This window comes from Panulirus ornatus, chromosome 25 (assembly GCF_036320965.1).
Source record: "Panulirus ornatus isolate Po-2019 chromosome 25, ASM3632096v1, whole genome shotgun sequence".
In the NCBI taxonomy this organism is placed as follows: Eukaryota; Metazoa; Arthropoda; class Malacostraca; order Decapoda; family Palinuridae; genus Panulirus; species Panulirus ornatus.
In genome coordinates this window covers 22,003,844-22,026,824 of record NC_092248.1, presented here as the reverse complement: position 1 = coordinate 22,026,824, position 22,981 = coordinate 22,003,844, and the positions used below count along the sequence as shown (strand labels likewise).

Here is a 22,981-nt window from a genome sequence, read left to right as displayed (position 1 = left end):
TGTGAGAAACTGCAGAAGCTGGTGACTGAGTTTGGTAAAGTGTGTGAAAGAAGAAAGTTAAGAGTAAATGTGAATAAGAGCAAGGTTATTAGGTACAGTAGGGTTGAGGGTCAAGTCAATTGGGAGGTGAGTTTGAATGGAGAAAAACTGGAGGAAGTGAAGTGTTTTAGATATCTGGGAGTGGATCTGGCAGCGGATGGAACCATGGAAGCGGAAGTGGATCATAGGGTGGGGGAGGGGGCAAAAATTCTGGGGGCCTTGAAGAATGTGTGGAAGTCGAGAACATTATCTCGGAAAGCAAAAATGGGTATGTTTGAAGGAATAGTGGTTCCAACAATGTTGTATGGTTGCGAGGCGTGGGCTATGGATAGAGTTGTGCGCAGGAGGATGGATGTGCTGGAAATAAGATGTTTGAGGACAATGTGTGGTGTGAGGTGGTTTGATCGAGTAAGTAACGTAAGGGTAAGAGAGATGTGTGGAAATAAAAAGAGCGTGGTTGAGAGAGCAGAAGAGGGTGTTTTGAAATGGTTTGGGCACATGGAGAGAATGAGTGAGGAAAGATTGACCAAGAGGATATATATGTCGGAGGTGGAGGGAACAAGGAGAAGAGGGAGACCACATTGGAGGTGGAAAGATGGAGTGAAAAAGATTTTGTGTGATCGGGGCCTGAACATGCAGGAGGGTGAGAGGAGGGCAAGGAATAGAGTGAATTGGAGCGATGTGGTATACCGTGGTTGACGTGCTGTCAGTGGATTGAATCAAGGCATGTGAAGCGTCTGGGGTAAACCATGGAAAGCTGTGTAAGTATGTATATTTGCGTGTGTGGACGTATGTATATACATGTGTATGGGGGTGGGTTGGGCCATTTCTTTCGTCTGTTTCCTTGCGCTACCTCGCAAACGCGGAGACAGCGACAAAGCAAAAAAACAAAAAAAAAAAAATAAATAAATATTTTTATCCAATGGTCAAGGCACAAATAAAATGATGTGATGATGTAGCTTATGTGCCGAGGATTTAATTTTTCTGGCAAAATTTTCATTATTGCTCTTCATCTGTCATCGCTAGGAAATCTTAGTAAATCAAATTTTACTACTTTGAAGAACAGCAACAGAAGGAAGGGAACTAGTAATTTCTTATCCACTTCTATACATGACAATTTTGAGTGACTTTTTGAAGCCTCAGGAAGGCCTGGCCTTGGAGAAGGACTAGCTTGGTTACGCAAGCTAAAAATATGATCGGACAGTAAAACTGACTATGCAACAACTTATGTGGTCATTTCTGCAAAATGGTCAGAAACTGACTGATATCCAACTGTTATTTTGTACAATGCATTATTGCTTGCATGTGCTCTGTACATATCTCCATCCCCTCAACACTTCCCTCCCATACCAGCTACATTCGACAAGCTTATATCTATGTAGTTTGAACTTTCACCTTTATCACCCTTGCCTTTATGCACTGGCATTATACATACATTTCATCAATCTTCAGGCACCTCACCATGATCCATATATACACTGAAAATCCCATCTAACAAATCAACAACAGTCACCCCCTTCCTTAAGAAATTCAACTGTGATACCATCCACTCCAGCCCCCTTGCCACATTCCAAGTTTTCACCACCTCTTCTCTCTTCACCAAACCTCATGGCTCTCTCACTTTGCATAACACCATGAACCAAATACCCCACATCTGCCACGCTATCATAAATCACATTTGACAATCCCTCAAAAGACTCACTCCATCTCTTCCTATCTTCATCAATGCCTGTTAACACTTCCCATTTGCTCCCTTCACCAATGTCCCCATTTGTTCTCTTGTTTTTGCACATAACTTACCTCCTTCCAAAATATATTACCCTCCCTAAAGTTTACCGATATTCTCTCACACTAACTCTAGTTTGCCCTCTTTTCAACCCCTCCAGCTTTATCTTGACCTGCTGTTTTCTCTTCTGCCTTTGTTAATCATTTGCACTCCTTTCCAGTAAGTACCACCCATATATCTCTCTTTTCTCTTTCACTAGCACTAAGTAAAGATATACGAGATTTTTCATGAGTGAGTCGGAAACACAGCGTTCTTAGCATCCATTTAAATCCAGTGCTCTAATTCCTTTTGAGCATCCATTATGGTTTAATCACTATTTTGGGCATGCTTTGTCATAATGCATATACATTACAGGAACAGCTAAGTTTGATCCATCTCTCTATGAAGTACTGCTCTCACATCTGAAGTGGTTCTGGCTCTGCATCCTTACTGGACAAGGTTGAGTCAAAAGTGGTCTGACTTATCAACTCTCCCAAGCAAACTCAAAAGTTGACTTACACCATAATGTTGGTTCATTTTTCCTTACATAAGCATTACTTGCCTTCTCTTCCCATTTTCTTTTTAAAAAATCACTTCATGATTCCAGATACATAAGCCAGAGGTCAATTAACCAATCTTGAGAGGAGAGCTACTTAGAACCAACTCAATGCCATGCCATGACATCACAAGCTTGGACATGCAGTTGTATGGTTTGGTAACTGTAGGTAAAGTGGGTAAGTAGGTAAAGCATTGATTTATTTATTTATTATACTTTGTCACTGTCTCCCACAGTAGCGAGGTAGCGCAAGGAAACAGACAAAAGAATGGCCCGACCCGCCCACATACAAATGTATATACATACACGTCCACACACGCACATGTACATACCTATACATCTCAACATATACATATATATACACACACACAGACATATACATATATACACATGTACATAATTCATACTGTCTGCTCTTATTCATTCCTGTCGTCACCCTGCTACACATGAAATGAAAACCCCCTTCCCCCGCATGTGCGTGAGGTAGTGCTAGGAAAGACAACAAAGGCCCCATTCGTTCACACTCAGTCTCTAGCTGTCATGTATAATGCACCAAAACCACAGCTCCCTTTCCACATCCAGGCTCCACAGAACTTTCCATGGTTTACCCCAGACGCTTCACATGCCCTGGTTCAATCCATTGACAGCACGTTGACCCCAGTATACCACATCGTTCCAATTCACTCTATTCCTTGCATGCCTTTCACCCTCCTGCATGTTCAGGCCCCAATCACAAAAAATCTTTTTCACTCCATCTTTCCACCTCCAAATTGGTCTCCCACTTCTCCTCATTCCCTCCGCCTCTGACACATATATCCTCTTTGTCAATCTTTCCTCACTCATTCTCTCCATGTGACCAAACCATTTCAAAACACCCTCTTCTGCTCTCTCAACCACACTCTTTTTATTACCACATTGATATAAAACTAAAATATACATAATTCCAGATGAAATCTGCAGGAAAAATAATCATGACGAGTACAAGTAAAAATCAAGATTATTTCCAAAATCTCACCTTCCTTGAAGTTCTGGTTCTGCTCTTGTGATGATGTGAGTTATGTAATCAGTATCAGCAGGCACATGAATGTGTCTCTTATTTTCACAGCGGCGAATCCCCGCATACAAGGAAGCAACATACCCCTTTTCCTTTGCTGGATCTATAGTTATGTGCCCAACTAAGATGTCAAATGCTCTATGCACCTAGAACACAAAAACAATATTTAACAACAACGCATTATTCATTTCCAATGTTAAAACTTCAACATAATTTTCAAGAATAACATCAACACTACAATGAAGACACTAAGATGAATTTACCTTGTTCTTACACTCTTGGCAAAATCGATGTTTACGGAGGTAATTATCAAGGGTGGTCAAAAGATGGTCAGCACAGACCAGAGTAACAGTGTCTCTACAGGTGCTATCCATCACTTCCCATACATCCCGCCATGAACGCCCACCAGGACGACACCTGACTCCTTCCATGGAGTGAAGCACACACCGCCCAGATTTCTTCAATTTAGGGATGTTATCTAGCACTACACTTAGAGCTAACCTGTTTGTAAAAGAAATAACTTTGTCATAAAATTGTATTTATGTATATATAACAGTTCACTTGCTGCATTTGCTAATGAAAGGAAAAAGTACTGTTTTCCTTAACCAAATGGTGACCACCAACTATCTCCATGCCTTTTGGTGCCAAAACCTATAACAATGCATGAAAATGTTACTGAAGAAGTATGCCTTTCAACAAAAGAGGCAATTAACACATTTCTACATCTATGGATGCTTGATATACATTAAAAGAAGGCTTCCACTTCCATAGTGACATACCTTCTAGACAAAGTAGAAACCTGTTCTAAATATTTAGAACACCTACTATCCTCAGACACAGAACTTCTAAATTTTCTTTTGTAACAACCCAAGACTACCCAGGCCATCAATACATTACTGAAAATAATAAACATTCACTTGTAATATCTGGACAGAGTTATTTTCCACTTTTCTATAGAAATATTCTTATCATGTATAGTGTAGCGAGTTTTAGGTGTTTTCAATATGTCTATTAGACATTAAATTATTTATATATTTCATCTGAAAAATATATCCTATGCAGTTACTGAAAAACTAAATATTATTGCAATAAAGAAAAGTGAGTAAACTCTGAGAATAAACACTTAATCGAGTTTGCAATACCTAGATACAAACTATTTACGAAAGACTGCTTATACAGGGTAGGTGGTGGACTTTTGATCTACGTTGATAACAATCTAAATGCTATTAAGATACGCAAAGCAGACACACACTTACTACTCTATACTGACACTACCAAAAATCAAAAGTAAACTACGTCAGTGTAATTTCCAGACCTCCTAAGTAAAGAGATGACGACGATAATCGAAACTATAGTAAACAGTAAAGAAGTTATAATAGTAGGACACTTCAACAATCCAAACATATACTGGAACACGTTGACAGGTGACAGAAAGGGAATGGAACTAACGGAACTGATTGAAGAGACTTTTCTATATCAATTTATTAAAAAACCAACTAGAGGTAAAAACATTCTTGATCTTGTCCTCACCACTGACACAAACTTAATCAACTCATGCGAAGTAAGTGAGACTTTGTCATGCAGCAATCACAGTTTGATTAGATCAGAGATAAATTCAGAATGATGTAAATGACAACAAAATCTTGATCCCAAGTTACACACGAGCTAATCTTGAAAACATTAGACATGAGATTTGCATTACCAAACAGACAAAAGTTCTTGACGTTCAAACAGTAGAGGAAATGTGGAATAATTCTAAAAACACACAACTTGAATTTGAAAATGATCATAATCCATGAATCAAGAAAAGAACTTGAAATATTTCAAAAACATCAGGGATGAATAGGAGAATAACAGGACTAATTTGCCAAAAGAAAACACATAAGAAATTCAAATCAACGGGAACTGATGAAAATCGCCAGGAATTAATCAAAATCCAATGAGAGTGTACGGTGATCACAGTAATCACGAGGAAGAAAAAGAATTTCCTTGAAAGTCAAGAATACTCCTACGGAATTCTTCAAATTCATAAGACAAAGGAAGACAGTAAAAGAAGGAATTGGACCATTATGAAACGAACACGGCACACGAACTACTGACAACAAGAAAATAGCTATAAAACTAAATTATTCCTTTAACTTCATATTCACAAATGAAAAAGACATCACGAATACTGCAAACAACGAAAATGTTTCAAGTATCTGATGAAAAGAGTTGAAAGTGAGAGAAATAAAGAGCTTTGGAGTGCTTAAATACCAGAATTAATCAAATCCTAACAAATCCAACAGCCCAGATAACTTAGTTCCATGACTTTGACTTTAAAAGAGGTCAGGAGACAGCTGATATACCCCATAACAAAAATATTCGACAAATCTCTATTGGATGGTCAGGGACCAATTGAACAGAAACTAGCAAATGTTATATATCTTTTTCTTTCTTTCATACTATTCGCCATTTCCCGCATTAGCGAGGTAGCGTTAAGAACAGAGAGCTAGGCCTTAGAGGGAATATCCTCACCTGGCCCCCTTCTCTGTTCCTTCTTTTGGGAAAAAAAAAAAAAAAAAAAAAATGAGAGGGGAGGATTTCCAGCCCCCCGCTCCCTCCCCTTTTAGTCGCCTTCTACGACACGCAGGGAATACGTGGGAAGTATTCTTTCTCCCCTATCCCCAGGTTTTCTATTTATCATATTTGATCATCGTCAGCATGGTAGCATCAGGAAAGAGATGAAGAAAGACCCACCCACTCATTCTTTTTTTCATTATCATACTTTGTTGCTGTCTCCCACATTAGCAAGGTAGGGCAAGGAACCAGATGAAAGAATGGCCCAACCCACCCACATACACATCCACACACACACATATACATACCTATACACAAAATTCATACTTGCTACCTTTATTCATTCCCGTCGCCATCTGGCCACACATGAGATGACAACCCTCCCCACCCCCGCACATGCACGAAGTAGCACTAGGAAAAGATAACAAAGGCCACATTCGTTCACACTCAGTCTCTAGCTGTCATGTGTTATACACCAGAACCACAGCTCCCTTTCCACATCCAGGCCCCACAAAACTTTCTATGGTTTACCCCAGACGTTTCACATGCCCTGGTTCAATCAACTGACAGCATGTCAACCCTGGTACACCACATCGTTCCAATTCACTCTACTCCTTGCACAGCTTTCACCCTCCTGCATGTTCAAGCTCCGATTGCTCAAAATCTTTTGCACTCCATCCTTCTCCCTCCAATTAGGTCTCCCACTTCTCTTCGTTCCCTCCACCTCTGTCACATATATCCTCTTTGTCAATCTTTCCTCATTCATTCTCTCCATGTGGCCAAACCATTTCAAAACACCCTCTTCTGCTCTCTCAAACACACACTTTTTATTATCATACATCATTTAATTACTCAATCAAACCACCTCACACCACATATCCTCAAGCACCTCATTTCCAACATATCCATCCTCCTTCGCACAACCCCCCCCCCCCCCCCCCCCCCCCCACCATATGACACTGTTGGAACCATGATTCCTTCAAACATTCCCATTTTTGCTTTCCAAGACAATGTTCTCGACTTCCACACATTTTTCAACACTCCCAAAACTTTCACCCCATCCCCACCCTGTGACTCACTTACGCTTCCATCGTTCCATCCGCTGCCAAATCCACTCCCAGAAATCTAAAACACTTCACTTCCTCCAGTTTTTCTCCATTCAAAATTACCACCCAATTGTCTTGTCCCTCAACCATACTGTATCTAATAACCTTGCTCTTATTCACATTTAACATTAGCTTTCTTCTTTCACACACTTTACCAAACTCAGTCACCAGCTTCTGCAGTTTCTCACACAAATCAGCCACCAGAGCTGTATCATCAGCGAACAACAACTGACTCACTTCCCAAGCCCTCTCATCCACACCAGACTGCATACTTCCTCCTCTCTCCAAAACTCTTGCATTCACCTCCCTAACAACCCCATCCATAAACAAATTAAACAACCATGGAGACATCACACACCCCTGCCGCAAACCTACATTCACTGAGAACCAATCACTTTCCTCTATTCCTACTCATACACAAGCCTTACATCCTCGATAAAAACATTTCACTGCTTCTAACAACTTACCTCCAACACCATATACTCTTAATACCTTCCACAGAACATCTCTATCAACTCTTATCATATGCCTTCTCCAGATCCATAAATGCTACATACAAATCCATTTGTTTTTCTAAGTATTTCTCACATACAGTCTTCAAAGCAAACACCTGATTCACACATCCTCTACCACTTCTGAAACCACACTGCTCTTCCCCAATCTGATGCTTTGTACATGCCTTCACCCTCTCAATCAATACCCTCCCATATAATTTTCCAGGAATACTAACCGTACTTATACCTCTGTAATTTGAGCACTCACCTTTATCCCCTTTACCTTTGTACAATGGCACTATGCATGCATTCCGCCAATCCTCAGGTACTTCACCATGAGTCATACATGCATTAAATATCCTTACCAACCAGTCAACAACACAGTCACCCCCTTTTTTAATTAATTCCACTGCAATACCATCCAAACCCGCCTCCTTACCGGTTTTCATCTTCTGCAAAGCTTTCACTACCTCTTCTCTGTTTACCAAATCATTCTCCCTAACTCTCTCACTTTGTACACCACCTCGAGCCAAACACCCTATATCTGCTACTCTATCATCTAACCCTAACCCTCTCACTTTGCACACCACCTCGACCCAAACACCCTATATATGCCACTCTATCATTTGACACATTTAACAAACCTTCAAAATACTCCATCTCCTCACATCACCACTACTTGTTATTACCTACCCATTAGCCCCCTTCACTGATGTTCCCATTTTTCCCATCTTACATTATCTACCTCCTTCCAAAACATCATTTTACTCTACATAATATCTATGATACTCTTTCACCCCAATTCTCACTTGTCCTCTTTTTCAACCCAGGCACCTTCCATCCTGACCTCCAGCCACCTTCTTTTATACATCTCCCAGTCATTTGCACCCCTTACTTGTAAGTATTGTCCAAATGCCTCCCTTTCCTCTTTCACTAACAACTTTACTTCTTCATCCCACCACTCACTATCCTTTCTAATCTTAGCACCTCCCACCTTTCTCAGGCCACATGCATTACTGCTTCCTTAAATACATCTCATTCCTCACCCAACCATTTCATTTGCTCTCATCTTTTGTCAGTCTATATCCAGAAGTGGACTTAGCATCGGATGAAATCATGGAAGCGGAAGCAAGTCATGAGGTGGGGGAGGGGGCAAAGGTTCTGGAAAGAATGAAGAATGCATGGAAAGAGAGAACATCATTTCGGAGAGCAAAATTGGGTATATTTGAAGGAACAGTAGTTCCAACAATGTTATACAGTTGTGAGGTATGGGCTGTAGATAGGGTTGGACAATGGAGGGTGGATGTGTTGGAAATGAAATGCTTGAGGACAATAGGTGGTGTGAGGTGGTTTGATCGTTTAAGTAATGAAAAGGGAAGAGAGATGTGTGGAAATGGTGTGGTTGAGAGAGCAGAAGAGAGCGTGTTGAAATGGTTTGGAGAGAATAAGTGAGGAGAGGTTGACAAAGAGGATATATGTGTCAGAGGTGGAAGGAACATAGAGAAGCGGGAGACCAAACTGGAGGCGGAAGGATGGAGCGAAAAAGATTTTGAGCGAATGGGGCCTGAAAACACAGGAAGGTGAGAGCTATGCAAGGAACAGAGTGAACCAGAACAATGTGGTATACCTGGGTCAACATGCTGTCAATGGACTGAACCAGGGCACGTGAAATGTGTGAGGTAAACCATGGAAAGGTCTGTGGGGCCTGGATGTGGATAGGGAGCTGTGGTTTTGGTGCATTACATATGACTGCTAGAGACAGAGTGTGAACAGATGAGGCCTTTTTTGTCTGTTTTCCTCACTGAAGTGGGGTGCAGTGATGCTGTTACCTGTGGGGCATGGTAGAGACAGGAATGGATGAAGGCAAGCAAGTATGAATATACACAGTGTATATATGTGTATGTGTATGTATATGTATGTATATATTGATATGTATGTGCATAAACGGGCATTTATATATATATACATGTATATGTGATGGTGTGGGAGGCAAGTTGTTAGAAGCAGTGAAAAGTTTTTATCGAGGATGTAAGGCATGTGTACGTGTAGGAAGAGAGGAAAGTGATTGGTTCTCAGTGAATGTAGGTTTGCGGCAGGGGTGTGTGATGTCTCCATGGTTGTTTAATTTGTTTATGGATGGGGTTGTTAGGGAGGTAAATGCAAGAGTCTTGGAAAGAGGGGCAAGTATGAAGTCTGTTGGGGATGAGAGAGCTTGGGAAGTGAGTCAGTTGTTGTTCGCTGATGATACAGCGCTGGTGGCGGATTCATGTGAGAAACTGCAGAAGCTGGTGACGGAGTTTGGTAAAGTGTGTGGAAGAAGAAAGCTAAGAGTAAATGTGAATAAGAGCAAGGTTATTAGGTACAGTAGGGCTGAGGGTCAAGTCAATTGGGAGGTGAGTTTGAATGGTGAAAAACTGGAGGAAGTGAAGTGTTTTAGATATCTGGGAGTGGATCTGTCAGCGGATGGAACCATGGAAGCGGAAGTGGATCATAGGGTGGGGGAGGGGGCGAAAATTTTGGGAGCCTTGAAAAATGTGTGGAAGTCGAGAACATTATCCCGGAAAGCAAAAATGGGTATGTTTGAAGGAATAGTAGTTCCAACAATGTTGTATGGTTGCGAGGCGTGGGCTATGGATAGAGTTGTGCGCAGGAGGATGGATGTGCTGGAAATGAGATGTTTGAGGACAATGTGTGGTGTGAGGTGGTTTGATCGAGTAAGTAACGTAAGGATAAGAGATATGTGTGGAAATAAAAAGAGCGTGGTTGAGAGAGTAGAAGAGAGTGTTTTAAAATGGTTTGGGCACATGGAGAGAATGAGTGAGGAAAGATTGACCAAGAGGATATATGTGTCGGAGGTGGAGGGAACGAGGAGAAGAGGGAGACCAAATTGGAGGTGGAAAGATGGAGTGAAAAAGATTTTGTGTGATCGGGGCCTGAACATGCAGGGGGGTGAAAGGAGGGCAAGGAATAGAGTGAATTGGAGCGATGTATATGTGATAGAGTATGTGATAGAATGTAAGAAAGTAAATTCTCGATTAATATGGGTAAAACTGAAAGTTGATGGAGAGAGATGGGTGATTATTGGTGCATATGCACCTGGGCATGAGAAGAAAGATCATGAGAGGCAAGTGTTTTGGGAGCAGCTGAATGAGTGTGTTAGTGGTTTTGATGCACGAGACCGGATTATAGTGATGGGTGATTTGAATGCAAAGGTGAGTAATGTGGCAGTGGAGGGAATAATTGGTATACATGGGGTGTTCAGTGTTGTAAATGGAAATGGTGAAGAGCTTGGAGATTTATGTGCTGAAAAAGGACTGATGATTGGGAATACCTGGTTTAAAAAGCGAGATATACATAAGTATACTTATGTAAGTAGGAGACATGGCCAGAGAGCGTTATTGGATTACGTGTTAATTGACAGGCGCGCGAAAGAGAGACTTTTGGATGTTAATGTGCTGAGAGGTGCAACTGGAGGGATGTCTGATCATTATCTTGTGGAGGCTAAGGTGAAGATTTGTATGGGTTTTCAGAAAAGAAGAGTGAATGTTGGGGTGAAGAGGGTGGTGAGAGTGAGCGAGCTTGGGAAGGAGACTTGTGTGAGGAAGTACCAGGAGAGACTGAGTACAGAATGGAAAAAGGTGAGAACAATGGAAGTAAGGGGAGTGGGGGAGGAATGGGATGTATTTAGGGAATCAGTGATGGATTGCGCAAAAGATGCTTGTGGCATGAGAAGAGTGGGAGGTGGGTTGATTAGAAAGGGTAGTGAGTGGTGGGATGAAGAAGTAAGAGTATTAGTGAAAGAGAAGAGAGAGGCATTTGGACGATTTTTGCAGGGAAAAAATGCAATTGAGTGGGAGATGTATAAAAGAAAGAGACAGGAGGTCAAGAGAAAGGTGCAAGAGGTGAAAAAAAGGGCAAATGAGAGTTGGGGTGAGAGAGTATCATTAAATTATAGGGAGAATAAAAAGATGTTCTGGAAGGAGGTAAATAAAGTGCGTAAGACAAGGGAGCAAATGGGAACTTCGGTGAAGGGCGCAAATTGGGGGGTTGATAACAAGTAGTGGTGATGTGAGAAGGAGATGGAGTGAGTATTTTGAAGGTTTGTTGAATGTGTTTGATGATAGAGTGGCAGATATAGGGTGTTTTGGTCGAGGTGGTGTGCAAAGTGAGAGGGTTAGGGAAGATGATTTGGTAAACAGAGAAGAGGTAGTAAAAGCTTTGCGGAAGATGAAAGCCAGCAAGGCAGCAGGTTTGGATGGTATTGCAGTGGAATTTATCAAAAAAGGGGGTGACTGTATTGTTGATTGGTTGGTAAGGTTATTCAATGTATGTATGACTCATGTTGAGGTGCCTGAGGATTGGCGGAATGCGTGCATAGTGCCATTGTACAAAGGCAAAGGGGATAAGAGTGAGTACTAAAATTACAGAGATATAAGTTTGTTGAGTATTCCTGGTAAATTATATGGGAGGATATTGATTGAGAGGGTGAAGGCATGTACAGAGAATCAGATTGGGGAAGAGCAGTGTGGTTTCAGAAGTGGTAGAGGATGTGTGGATCAGGTGTTTGCTTTGAAGAATGTATGTGAGAAATACTTAGAAAAGCAAATGGATTTGTATGTAGCATTTATGGATCTGGAGAAGGCATATGATAGAGTTGATAGAGATGCTCTGTGGAAGGTATTAAGAATATATGGTGTGGGAGGCAAGTTGTTAGAAGCAGTGAAAAGTTTTTATCGAGGAAGTAAGGCATGTGTACGTGTAGGAAGAGAGGAAAGTGATTGGTTCTCAGTGAATGTAGGTTTGCGGCAGGGGTGTGTGATGTCTCCATGGTTGTTTAATTTGTTTATGGATGGGGTTGTTAGCGAGGTGAATGCAAGAGTTTTGGAGAGAGGGGCAAGTATGAAGTCTGTTGGGGATGAGAGAGCTTGGGATGTGAGTCAGTTGTTGTTCGCTGATGATACAGCGCTGGTGGCTGATTCATGTGAGAAACTGCAGAAGCTGGTGACTGAGTTTGGTAAAGTGTGTGAAAGAAGAAAGTTAAGAGTAAATGTGAATAAGAGCAAGGTTATTAGGTACAGTAGGGTTGAGGGTCAAGTCAATTGGGAGGTGAGTTTGAATGGAGAAAAACTGGAGGAAGTGAAGTGTTTTAGATATCTGGGAGTGGATCTGGCAGCGGATGGAACCATGGAAGCGGAAGTGGATCATAGGGTGGGGGAGGGGGCGAAAATTCTGGGAGCCTTGAAGAATGTGTGGAAATCGAGAACATTATCTCGGAGAGCAAAAATGGGTATGTTTGAAGGAATGGTGGTTCCAACAATGTTGTATGGTTGCGAGACGTGGGCTATGGATAGAGTTGTGCGCAGGAGGATGGATGTGCTGGAAATGAGATGTTTGAGGACAATATGTGGTGTGAGGTGGTTTGATCGAGTGAGTAACGTAAGGGTAAGAGAGATGTGTGGAAATAAAAAGAGCATGGTTGAGAGAGCAGAAGAGGGTGTTTTGAAATGGTTCGGGCACATGGAGAGAATGAGTGAGGAAAGATTGACCAAGAGAATATATGTGTCGGAGGTGGAGGGAACGAGGAGAAGAGGGAGACCAAATTGGAGGTGGAAAGATGGAGTGAAAAAGATTTTGTGTGATCGGGGCCTGAACATGCAGGAGGGTGAAAGGAGGGCAAGGAATAGAGTGAATTGGAGCGATGTGGTATACCGGGGTTGACGTGCTGTCAGTGGATTGAATCAAGGCATGTGAAGCGTCTGGGGTAAACCATGGAAAGCTGTGTAGGTATGTATATTTGCGTGTGTGGAAGTATGTATATACATGTGTATGGGGGTGGGTTGGGCCATTTCTTTCGTCTGTTTCCTTGTGCTACCTCGCAAACGCAGGAGACAGCGGCAAAAAAAAAAAAAAAAAAAAAAAAAAAAAAAAAAAAAACATACATGTATATGAGTGGATGACCCATTCTTTGCCTGTTTCCTGGCACTACCTCACTGACGCAGGAAACAGCGATTATGTACAAAAAAAAATAATAAAGACATACGACAAAATTGATCTCACCCCCTAGAAATCTGGCATACGAAGAGGGGCTAAAATGACTGGATCTCTTCCTTAAAAATGTAGACTTTGCAGTGATTTAATCAGTGTTCAAAATTCTGAACAAATTTAATGAAAGTAAATCAAAAACATATTTTCGAAATACAAGATAATACAGTTACCAGGACAAATGGAATAAAACTCAAAAGCTAAAAGATGTAGCACAGACATGGGAAAATGCATTTTCTATACACGTGCTGAGCACTGGAATACATTACCATCAGATGCAGTGAATGCTAGGAGTATAAATACACTCAAAAGTCGTTTAAATAAATATTCTATGAATTCAGGTATATTCTGAGAAAAATGCCACAAATAAACTGTATAAATGACAGCAGTGACAGGGACACTAGAAAGATAATGTGTAGCAGCAGCAAGTCGGTGAGAGCTTAAAAAACACTAAGCGGAATTACATTTTCATCAAAAAATAAATTAGTATTTTTCATCCTCTGGTTTCATTTTAACAAAATGCACAACTTTTGTAGATGCTTCGGCACATGCTAAAAAGTTCAGGAGTAAGGCCTGTGTGTCAAGCAAGTTGCCACTGTGTATGTTTTCATCACTTATTTTAGCTACACTGAAGTTATTACAATTATACTTAACCTTACAGAATATATCTATTGTAATGATCAACACGATTCACAGATAATTTTTTCGTAGCAGCAAATTTATAGAGGCTTGTAAAATTACCATTCACACCAGTGAAATGTTGTGTTGTTCAGGTTCAGCAGTTGCCTCAACTTTTGCTAGAAACACCTTATCCTACTTCATCTATGTCAACTTTCTGGCCTAGAAGAGCTTGTCCCCCCAAAAATCACACTCCACATGATCAAAGGCAGATCACCATCATCAAGTAATTCAGGGTCATCATCTGTATCGCCTCTAAATGTAGCCAAAATCCAGTAAGTTTCCTTAAAAAAAAATGAAGAAAATGTGCTCCCTCTGGCATGGCTGGAAGATGACTAAGGGGTAAAACTGTCATAAATTGCTGCCTCAGTCACTTAGCCAGGCTTGGAATGAAGCAATGAAATAGGAGCAGAAAACCTAGTGAAAATCTACAACTAGAGGAGTTGTTCAGCTTGAGTAATTATGTATGTGGAATAGGTATGGGGTCAAGGTGCTATCATGAAAAATACAAAACATGCAAGGAAAACTAAAAACACATAAAAAAAAAAAAAAAATGATGTTAAAATCAGTCCCAAACAAAATGTGTGATGAGTACAAAATGTTAGCTCTATCATCAAGGTTTCAAAAAACTAGAAATAACTGCTTGTTGAAATATGAGGGCAGCTTTTGGTTGTGATTTAATGGTAGCATTCCTCACTGCTTCCCTTGTCATTCCAAAACCTAGTTTCCAGAATTTATGCATTATCCCTGAATGATTTTTCAACTTTCTTTTTCCATTATTCTCTCTTGCTTTACTACATAGTGTTGTGTATCTAGAACCTAAAACTTTAGCATGATTATACACAATTTCTTTGCATACCTCATTTTTCACATAAAATCCTGGCTTTCTAAAACAGGCACTGCCTGTTCATTTGAACTAAAGCTTTATGCTGACTGAAACAAATTTCTCACTTTCACAGTATGTCTGATTTCCTTCACTTATGTCTCCTCAATCTCTTTGTGTAATAATGTGTATAATCACCAAAAACCTGGGCTAAAAATGCACAGTTTCTATGTGTACTTCCTTTTCATATAAAACTACCTGCCAGATATAAATATTGATTGCTGGACCACCTGTGAGTGGTTACAGATTTCAGAATAGGCCAAAAGTTTTCAGTTTATGCACAATCATTTTGTATTTCCCTTCCACTTTCTGTACTACTGTTTTTGTGCCCATTGAGAAGTATTGTACATAATTACAAAGAGATGAGCTTAAAATGAGCAACAATCTACTCTTCTTTTTCATGTCAAAAAATGCATAAATTAATGGTATGTTCCTTCCTAAAGATTCTTTTCAGGAGTGGCTGACTAAGTTCTTACTGGCTACAATTCATCAAAACTTTCAAATTCTTTCTCATATCTCTAACAACTCCAATCACTCAAAAATCTCATAGAAATTGGAGAAGACTTCAGGGTCCGCAGTGAATTAAATGTTCTACATTTAGCAAGTTGCAAAAAATTCTCATTTCAATTGGAGTTAACTCACTACACATCTGCAAATTACAGAAAATGAACAGTCTAGCTACTGCTTCTACAGTTTGTGTGTAGAGACAAACCCCACATGGACTGACCATTATAGTACCTCTTTCTTCCCCCAAACAAGAAGCTGTGAAGTTTTTTCCTGCTTTCATTTTTCCTTCTTAAAACCTGTCTACTTCTAAGAGTCAGGTTCATAAACACTTGCAGTGCCCTTATTGATTTCTGCAATACTTTTCAACTGAGATGGAAAAAACAATCTTGCACTGCAAGTGCTATTTCTATCTTTTTTTATTATTTACTTATTTTGCTTTGTCGCTGTCTCCCGCGTTTGCGAGGTAGCGCAAGGAAACAGACGAAAGAAATGGCCCAACCCACCCCCATACACATGTATATACACACACGTCCACATATGCAAATATACATACCTATACATCACAATGTACACATATATATACACACACAGACACATACATATATACCCATGCACACAATTCACACTGTCTGCCTTTATTCATTCCCATCGCCACCTCGCCACACATGGAATACCATCCCCCTCCCCCCTCATGTGTGCGGGGTAACGCTAGGAAAAGACAAGAAAGGCCTCATTCGTTCACACTCAGTCTCTAGCTGTCATGCAATAATGCCCAAAACCACAGTTCCCTTTCCACATCCAGGCCCCACACAGCTTTCCATGGTTTACCCCAGACGCTTCACATGCCCTGATTCAATCCACTGACAGCACATCAACCCCGGTATACCACATCGATCCAATTCACTCTATTCCTTGCCCGCCTTTCACCCTCCTGCATGTTCAGGCCCCGATCACTCAAAATCTTTTTCACTCCATCTTTCCACCTCCAATTTGGTCTCCCACTTCTCCTCGTTCCCTCCACCTCCGACACATATATCCTCTTGGTCAATCTTTCCTCACTCATTCTCTCCATGTGCCCAAACCATTTCAAAACACCCTCTTCTGCTCTCTCAACCACGCTCTTTTTATTTCCACACATCTCTCTTATCCTTACATTACTTACTCGATCAAACCACCTCACACCACACATTGTCCTCAAACATCTCATTTCCAGCACATCCACCCTCCAGCGCACAACTCTATCCATAGCCCACGCCTCGCAACCATACAACATTGTCGGAACCACTATTCCTTCAAACATACCCATTTTTGCTTTCCTAGATAATGTTCTCGACTTCCACACATTCTTCAAGGCTCCCAGGATTTTCGCCTCTCCCCCACCCTATCATTCACTTCCGCTTCCATGGTTCCATCCGCTGCCAGATCCACTCCCAGATATCTAAAACACTTTACTTCCTCCAGTTTTTCTCCATTCAAACTTACTTCCCAATTGACTTGACCCTCAACCCTACTGTACCTAATAACCTTGCTCTTATTCACATTTACTCTTAACTTTCTTCTTTCACACACTTTACCAAACTCAGTCACCAGCTTCTGCAGTTTCTTACATGAATCAGCCACCAGCGCTGTATCATCAGCAAACAACAACTGACTCACTTCCCAAGCTCTCTCATCCACAACAGACTTCATACTTGCCCCTCTTTCCAAAACTCTTGCATTCACCTCCCTAACAACCCCATCCATAAACAAATTAAACAACCATGGAGAAATCACACACCCCTGCCACAAACCTACATTCACTGAAAACCAATCACTTTCCTCTCTTCCTACACGTACACATGCCTTACATCCTCGATAAAAACTTTTCACTGCTTCTAACAACTTGCCACCCACACCATATATTCTTAATACCTTCCACAGAGCATCTCTATCAACTCTATCATATGCCTTCTCCAGATCCATAAATGCTACATATAAATCCATTTGCTTTTCTAAGTATTTCTCACATACATTCTTCAAAGCAAACAACTGATCCACACATCCTCTACCACTTCTGAAACCACACTGCTCTTCCCCAATCTGATGCTCTGTACATGCCTTCACCCTCTCAATCAATACCCTCCCATATAATTTACCAGGAATACTCCGGAATTCTATCTTTTATCACAAATAAATCATGCCAAGCTATATTCAAACTTGGCTAACACTAAAGATTATGCATAACAAACATCTTTTAATTGAAGAACCATTTACATTACAGACATCCTTCCACAAATGACATTTTCCTTTGGGACATAAAATCTAACCATCACCATCTTTCTCTCCTGCTTGCTCATTAAAGAATCATTCTTTAGAGTTAAACCTTGAAGTGGTGAATACGTCATGCCATTGAACAGCAAGAAATCTATTAACACCTACAACCACAGGTTGTGAAAAAGTTTTACAAATACTCTAATTTACCTTAAAGTATGGAAAAGGATAGTTTTATTGGGCTGGTTTTTTTTTTTTTTTTGATCAATCACAAACTTCATTACAAAAATGCCAAGCACTAATAACACACTTTGTATATTCAAAGGTTTATGGAACATTTATAGATAACACACAAGTAGTACTTTAAATGGTTTTAGTAATGGTATCTTTAATATAACATGACAGTGCAATAAACAAAAAAAAAAGCACTCACCCATGGTCACTAAATAAGGCCCCTAATGACCTTGCTTGAAGAGCATATTTCCGAAGAACAGTAAGAATCCCATTGCTAGTGATTACTAGTGGCTCCAACGCAGGATGGCCCGAGTCCTTCAGTTGGTTAAAGAGCCGCTCCACACTGTCAATTAATGAAACATATTTCATTAGTATAGTATCATGCATGCTATCATTCATTAAGGAATAATAAAAGGGGTTGAAAAATAAAGTATATGGTAACTGAATAAAAATATGATAACTGAAAAGCTTTACACTAAACAAGCAAAATTACCGCTTGAGCCATCTAACACAAATCAATTCCTGTGCAAAAATTCACACACAGAAAGACTGAGGACGAAATATTCAATAATCTTTACTTTCTGGCAACTATATTAACATTCATTAACGAGGTTATAGTGATGGGTGATTTGAATGCAAAGGTGAGTAATGTGGCACTTGAGGGAATAATTGGTGTACATGGGGTGTTTAGGGTTGTAAATGGAAATGGTGAAGAGCTTGTAGATTTATGTGCTGAAAAAGGACTGGTGATTGGGAATACCTGGTTTAAAAGAGAGATATACATAAGTATACGTATGTAAGTAAGAGAGATGTTCAGAGAGCATTACTGGATTACGTGTTAATTGATAGGCGTGCGAAAGAGAGACTTTTGGATGTTAATGTGCTGAGAGGTGCAACTGGAGGGATGTCTGATCATCATCTTGTGGAGGTGAAGGTGAAGATTTGTGGAGGTTTTCAGAAAAGAAGAGAGAATGTTGGGGTGAAGAGAGTGGTGAGAGTAAGTGAGCTTGGGAAGAACACTTGTGTGAGGAAGTACTAGGAGAGACTGAGTACAGAATGGAAAAAGGTGAGAACAAAGGATGTAAGGGGAGTGGGGGAGGAATGGGATGTATTTAGGGAAGTAGTGATGGCTTGCACAAAAGATGCTTGTGGCATGAGAAGCATGGGAGGAGGGCAGATTAGAAAGGGTAGTGAGTGGTGGGATGAAGAAGTAAGATTATTAGTGAAAGAGAGGAGAGAGGCATTTGGACAATTTTTGCAGGGAAATAATGCAAATGACGGAGATGTATAAAAGAAAGAGGCAAGGGGTCAAGAAAAAGGTGCAAGAGGTGAAAAAGAGGGCAAATGAGAGTTGGGGTGAGAGAGTATCATTATATTCTAGGGAGAATAAAAAGATGTTTTGGAAGGAGGTATATAAAGTGCATACGACAAGGGAACAAATGGGAACATGATTGAAGGGGGCTAATAGGGAGGTGATAACAGGTACTGGTGATGTGAGAAGGAGATGGAGTGAGTATTTCAAAGGTTTGTTGAATGTGTTTGATGATAGAGTGGCAGTTATAGGGTGTTTTGGTCGAGGTGGTGTGCAAAGTGAGAGTTAGGGAGAATGATTTGGTAAATAAAGAAGACGTAGTAAAAGCTTTGCGGAAGATGAAAGCCGGCAAGGCAGCAGGTCTGGATGGTATTGCAGTGGAATTTATTAAAAAAGGGGGTGATTGTATTGTTCACTGGTTGGTAAGGTTATTTAATGTACGTATGACTCATGGTGAGGTGCCTGAGGACTGGCGGAATGCTTGCATAGTGCCATTGTACAAAGGCAAATGGGATAAAAGTGAGTGCTCAAATTACAGAGGCATAAGTTTGTTGAGTATTCCTGGGAAATCATATGGGAGGGTATTGAGGGACAAGTGAATTGGAAGGCAAGTTTGAATGGAGAAAAAATTGGAGGAAGTGAAGTGTTTTAGATATCTGGGAGTGGATTTGGCAGCGGATGGAACCATGGAAGCAGAAGTGAATCATAGGGTGGGGGAGGGGGCAAAAGTTCTGGGAGCATTGATGAATGTGTGGAAGTTGAGAACATTATCTCAGAAAGCAAAAATGGGTATGTTTGAAGGAATAGTGGTTCCAACAATGTTATATGGTTGCAAGGTGTGGGCTATAGATAGAATTGTGCGGAGGAGGGTGGATGTGCTGGAAATGAGATATATGAGGACAATATGTGGTGTGAGGTGGTTTGATCGAGTAAGTAATAATAGAGTAAGAGAGATGTGTGGTAATAAAAAGAGTGTGGTTGAGAGAGCAGAAGAGGGTGTTTTGAAATGGTTTGGTCACATGGAGAGAATGAGTGAGGAAAGATAGATCAAGAGGATATATGTGTCAGAGGTGGAGGGAACGAGGAGAAGTGGGAGACCTAATTGGAGATTGAAAGATGGAGTGAAAAAGATTTTGAGTGATCGGAGCCTGAACATGCAGGAGGGTGAAAGGCATGCAAGGAATAGAGTGAATTGGAATGATGTGGTATACCGGGGTCAACATGCTGTCAATAGATTGAACCAGGGCATGTGAAGCGTCTGCGGTAAACCATGGAAAGTTCTGTGGGGCCTGGGTGTGGAAAGAGAGCTGTGGTTTCGGTGCATTGTTATTTTCATGTGTGGCAGGGTGGCGATGTGAATGAATGAAGGCAGACAGTATGAATTATGTACATACGTATATATGTATGTCTGTGTGTTTATATATATGTATACGTTGAGAGGTGTAGGTAAGTATATTTACCTGTGTGGACGTGTATGTATATACATGTGTATGTGGGTGGGCTGGTCCATTCTTTCATCTGTTTCCTTGCGCTACCTAGCTAACGCAGGAGACAGCGACAAAGCAAAATATATAAATAAAATATTGATTGAGAGGGTGAAGGCATGTACAGAGCATCAGATTGGGGAAGAGCAGTGTGGTTTCAAAAGTGGTAGAGGATGTGTGGACCAGGTGTTTGCTTTGAAGAATGTATGTGAGAAATACTTAGAAAAGCAAATGGATTTATATGTAGCATTTATGGATCTGGAGAAGGCATATGATAGGGTTGACAGAGATGCTCTGTGGAAGGTATTAAGAATATATGGTGCGGGGGGCAAGTTGTTAGAAGCAGTGAAAAGTTTTTATCGAGGATGTAAGGCTTGTGTATGTGTAGGAAGAGAGGAAAGTGATTGGTTCTCAGTGAATGTTGGTTTGCGGCAGGGGTGTGTAATGTCTCCATGGTTGTTTCATTTGTTTATGGATGGGGTTGTTAGGGAGGTGAATGCAAGAGTTTTGGAAAGAGGGGCAAGTATGAAGTCTGTTGTGGATGAGAGAGCTTGGGAAGTGAGTCAGTTGTTGTTCGTTGATGATACAGCGTTGGTGGCTGATTCATATGTGAAACTGCAGAAGCTGGTGACTGAGTTTGGTAAAGTGTGTGAAAGAAGAAGCAGAGAGTAAAAGTGAATAAGAAAGGTCATTAGGTACAGTAGGATTGAGGGACAAGTCAATTGGGAGGTACATTTGAATGGAGAAAAACTGGAGGAAGTGAAGTGTTTTAGATATCTGGGAGTAGATTTGGCAGCAGATGGAACCATGGAAGCAGAAGTGAATCTTAGGGTGGGATACGGGGCGAAAGTTCTGAGTGCACTGAAAAATGTGTGGAAGTCAAGAACATTATCTTGGAAAGCATAAGTGGGTATGTTTGAAGGAATAATAGTTTCAACAATGATATATGGTTGCGAGGCGTGGGCTTTAGAGAGAGTTGTGCAGGGAATGAGATGTTTGAGGACAATATGTGGTGTGAGGTGGTTTGATCAAGTAATAATAGAGTAAGAGAGATGTGTGGTAATAAAAAGACTGTGGTTGAGAGAGCAGAAGAGGGTGTTTTGAAATGGTTTGGTTACATAGAGAGAATGAGTGAGGAAAGATTGACCAAGAGGATATGTGTGTCAGAGGTGGAGGGAACGAGAAGAAGTGGGAGACCAAATTGGAGGTGGAAAGATGGAGTGGAAAAGATTTTGAGCAATCGATGGCCTGAACATGCAGGAGGGTGAAATGCGTGCAAGGAATAAGGGTGAATTGGAACGATGTGGTATACCGGGATCAACGTGCTGTCAATGGATTGAACCAGAGGATGTGAAATGTCTGGGGTAAACCATGGAAAGTTTTGTAGGGCCTGGATGTGGAAAGGGAGCTGTGGTTTCAGTGCATTGTACATGACAGCCAGAGACTGAGTGTGAACAAATGTGGCCTTTGTTGTCGTTTCCTAGCGCTACTTCGCGCACATGCAGGGGGAGGGGGCTGTCATTTCATGTGGCGGGGTGGCGACGGGAATGAATGAGGGCATACGGTATGAATTATGTACATACGTATATACGTATATGTCTGAGTGTGTATACATATATATGTACATGTTGAGATGTATAGGTATATATGTGCGTGTGTGGACATGTTCGTATATACATGTGTATGTGGGTGGGTTGGGCCATTCTTTCGTTCGTTTCCTTGCACTACCTCACTAACGCGGGAGAGCAACAAAGTATAAAATATATGATAATATTTGTGCATTGAGACATGACAGCTAGATACCGAGTGTGAACGAATGTGGCCTTTTTTGTCCTTTCCTGGCGCTACCTCACTGAAGGGGAATGGAAGCTATTTCCTGACTAGAGGGGGAGCGACAGGAATGGATGAAGGCAAGCAAGTATGAACATGTACATGTGTATATGTCTGCGTATGTATATGTATGTATATGCTGATAAGTACATATATGTATATGTGTGTGTATGGGCGTTTATGAATAA

At 40.9% G+C, this 22,981-nt stretch overlaps 1 protein-coding gene across 3 annotated transcripts in view; it reads right to left on the bottom strand.

Moving 5' to 3' along the window:
• The window catches only part of LOC139757314 (gametogenetin-binding protein 2), a 158,829-nt gene that overhangs the window by 94,484 nt on the left and 41,364 nt on the right, over positions 1-22,981 (bottom strand). For all 3 annotated transcript variants that reach the window (XM_071677713.1, XM_071677715.1, XM_071677714.1), the window contains exons 3-5: positions 18,367-18,510; positions 3,678-3,915; positions 3,376-3,560 (exon numbers count right to left, since the gene is read on the bottom strand). In XM_071677713.1, coding sequence (XP_071533814.1) covers positions 3,376-3,560; positions 3,678-3,915; positions 18,367-18,510 — 567 coding nt within the window. The remainder of the gene's footprint in view (positions 1-3,375; positions 3,561-3,677; positions 3,916-18,366; positions 18,511-22,981) is intronic.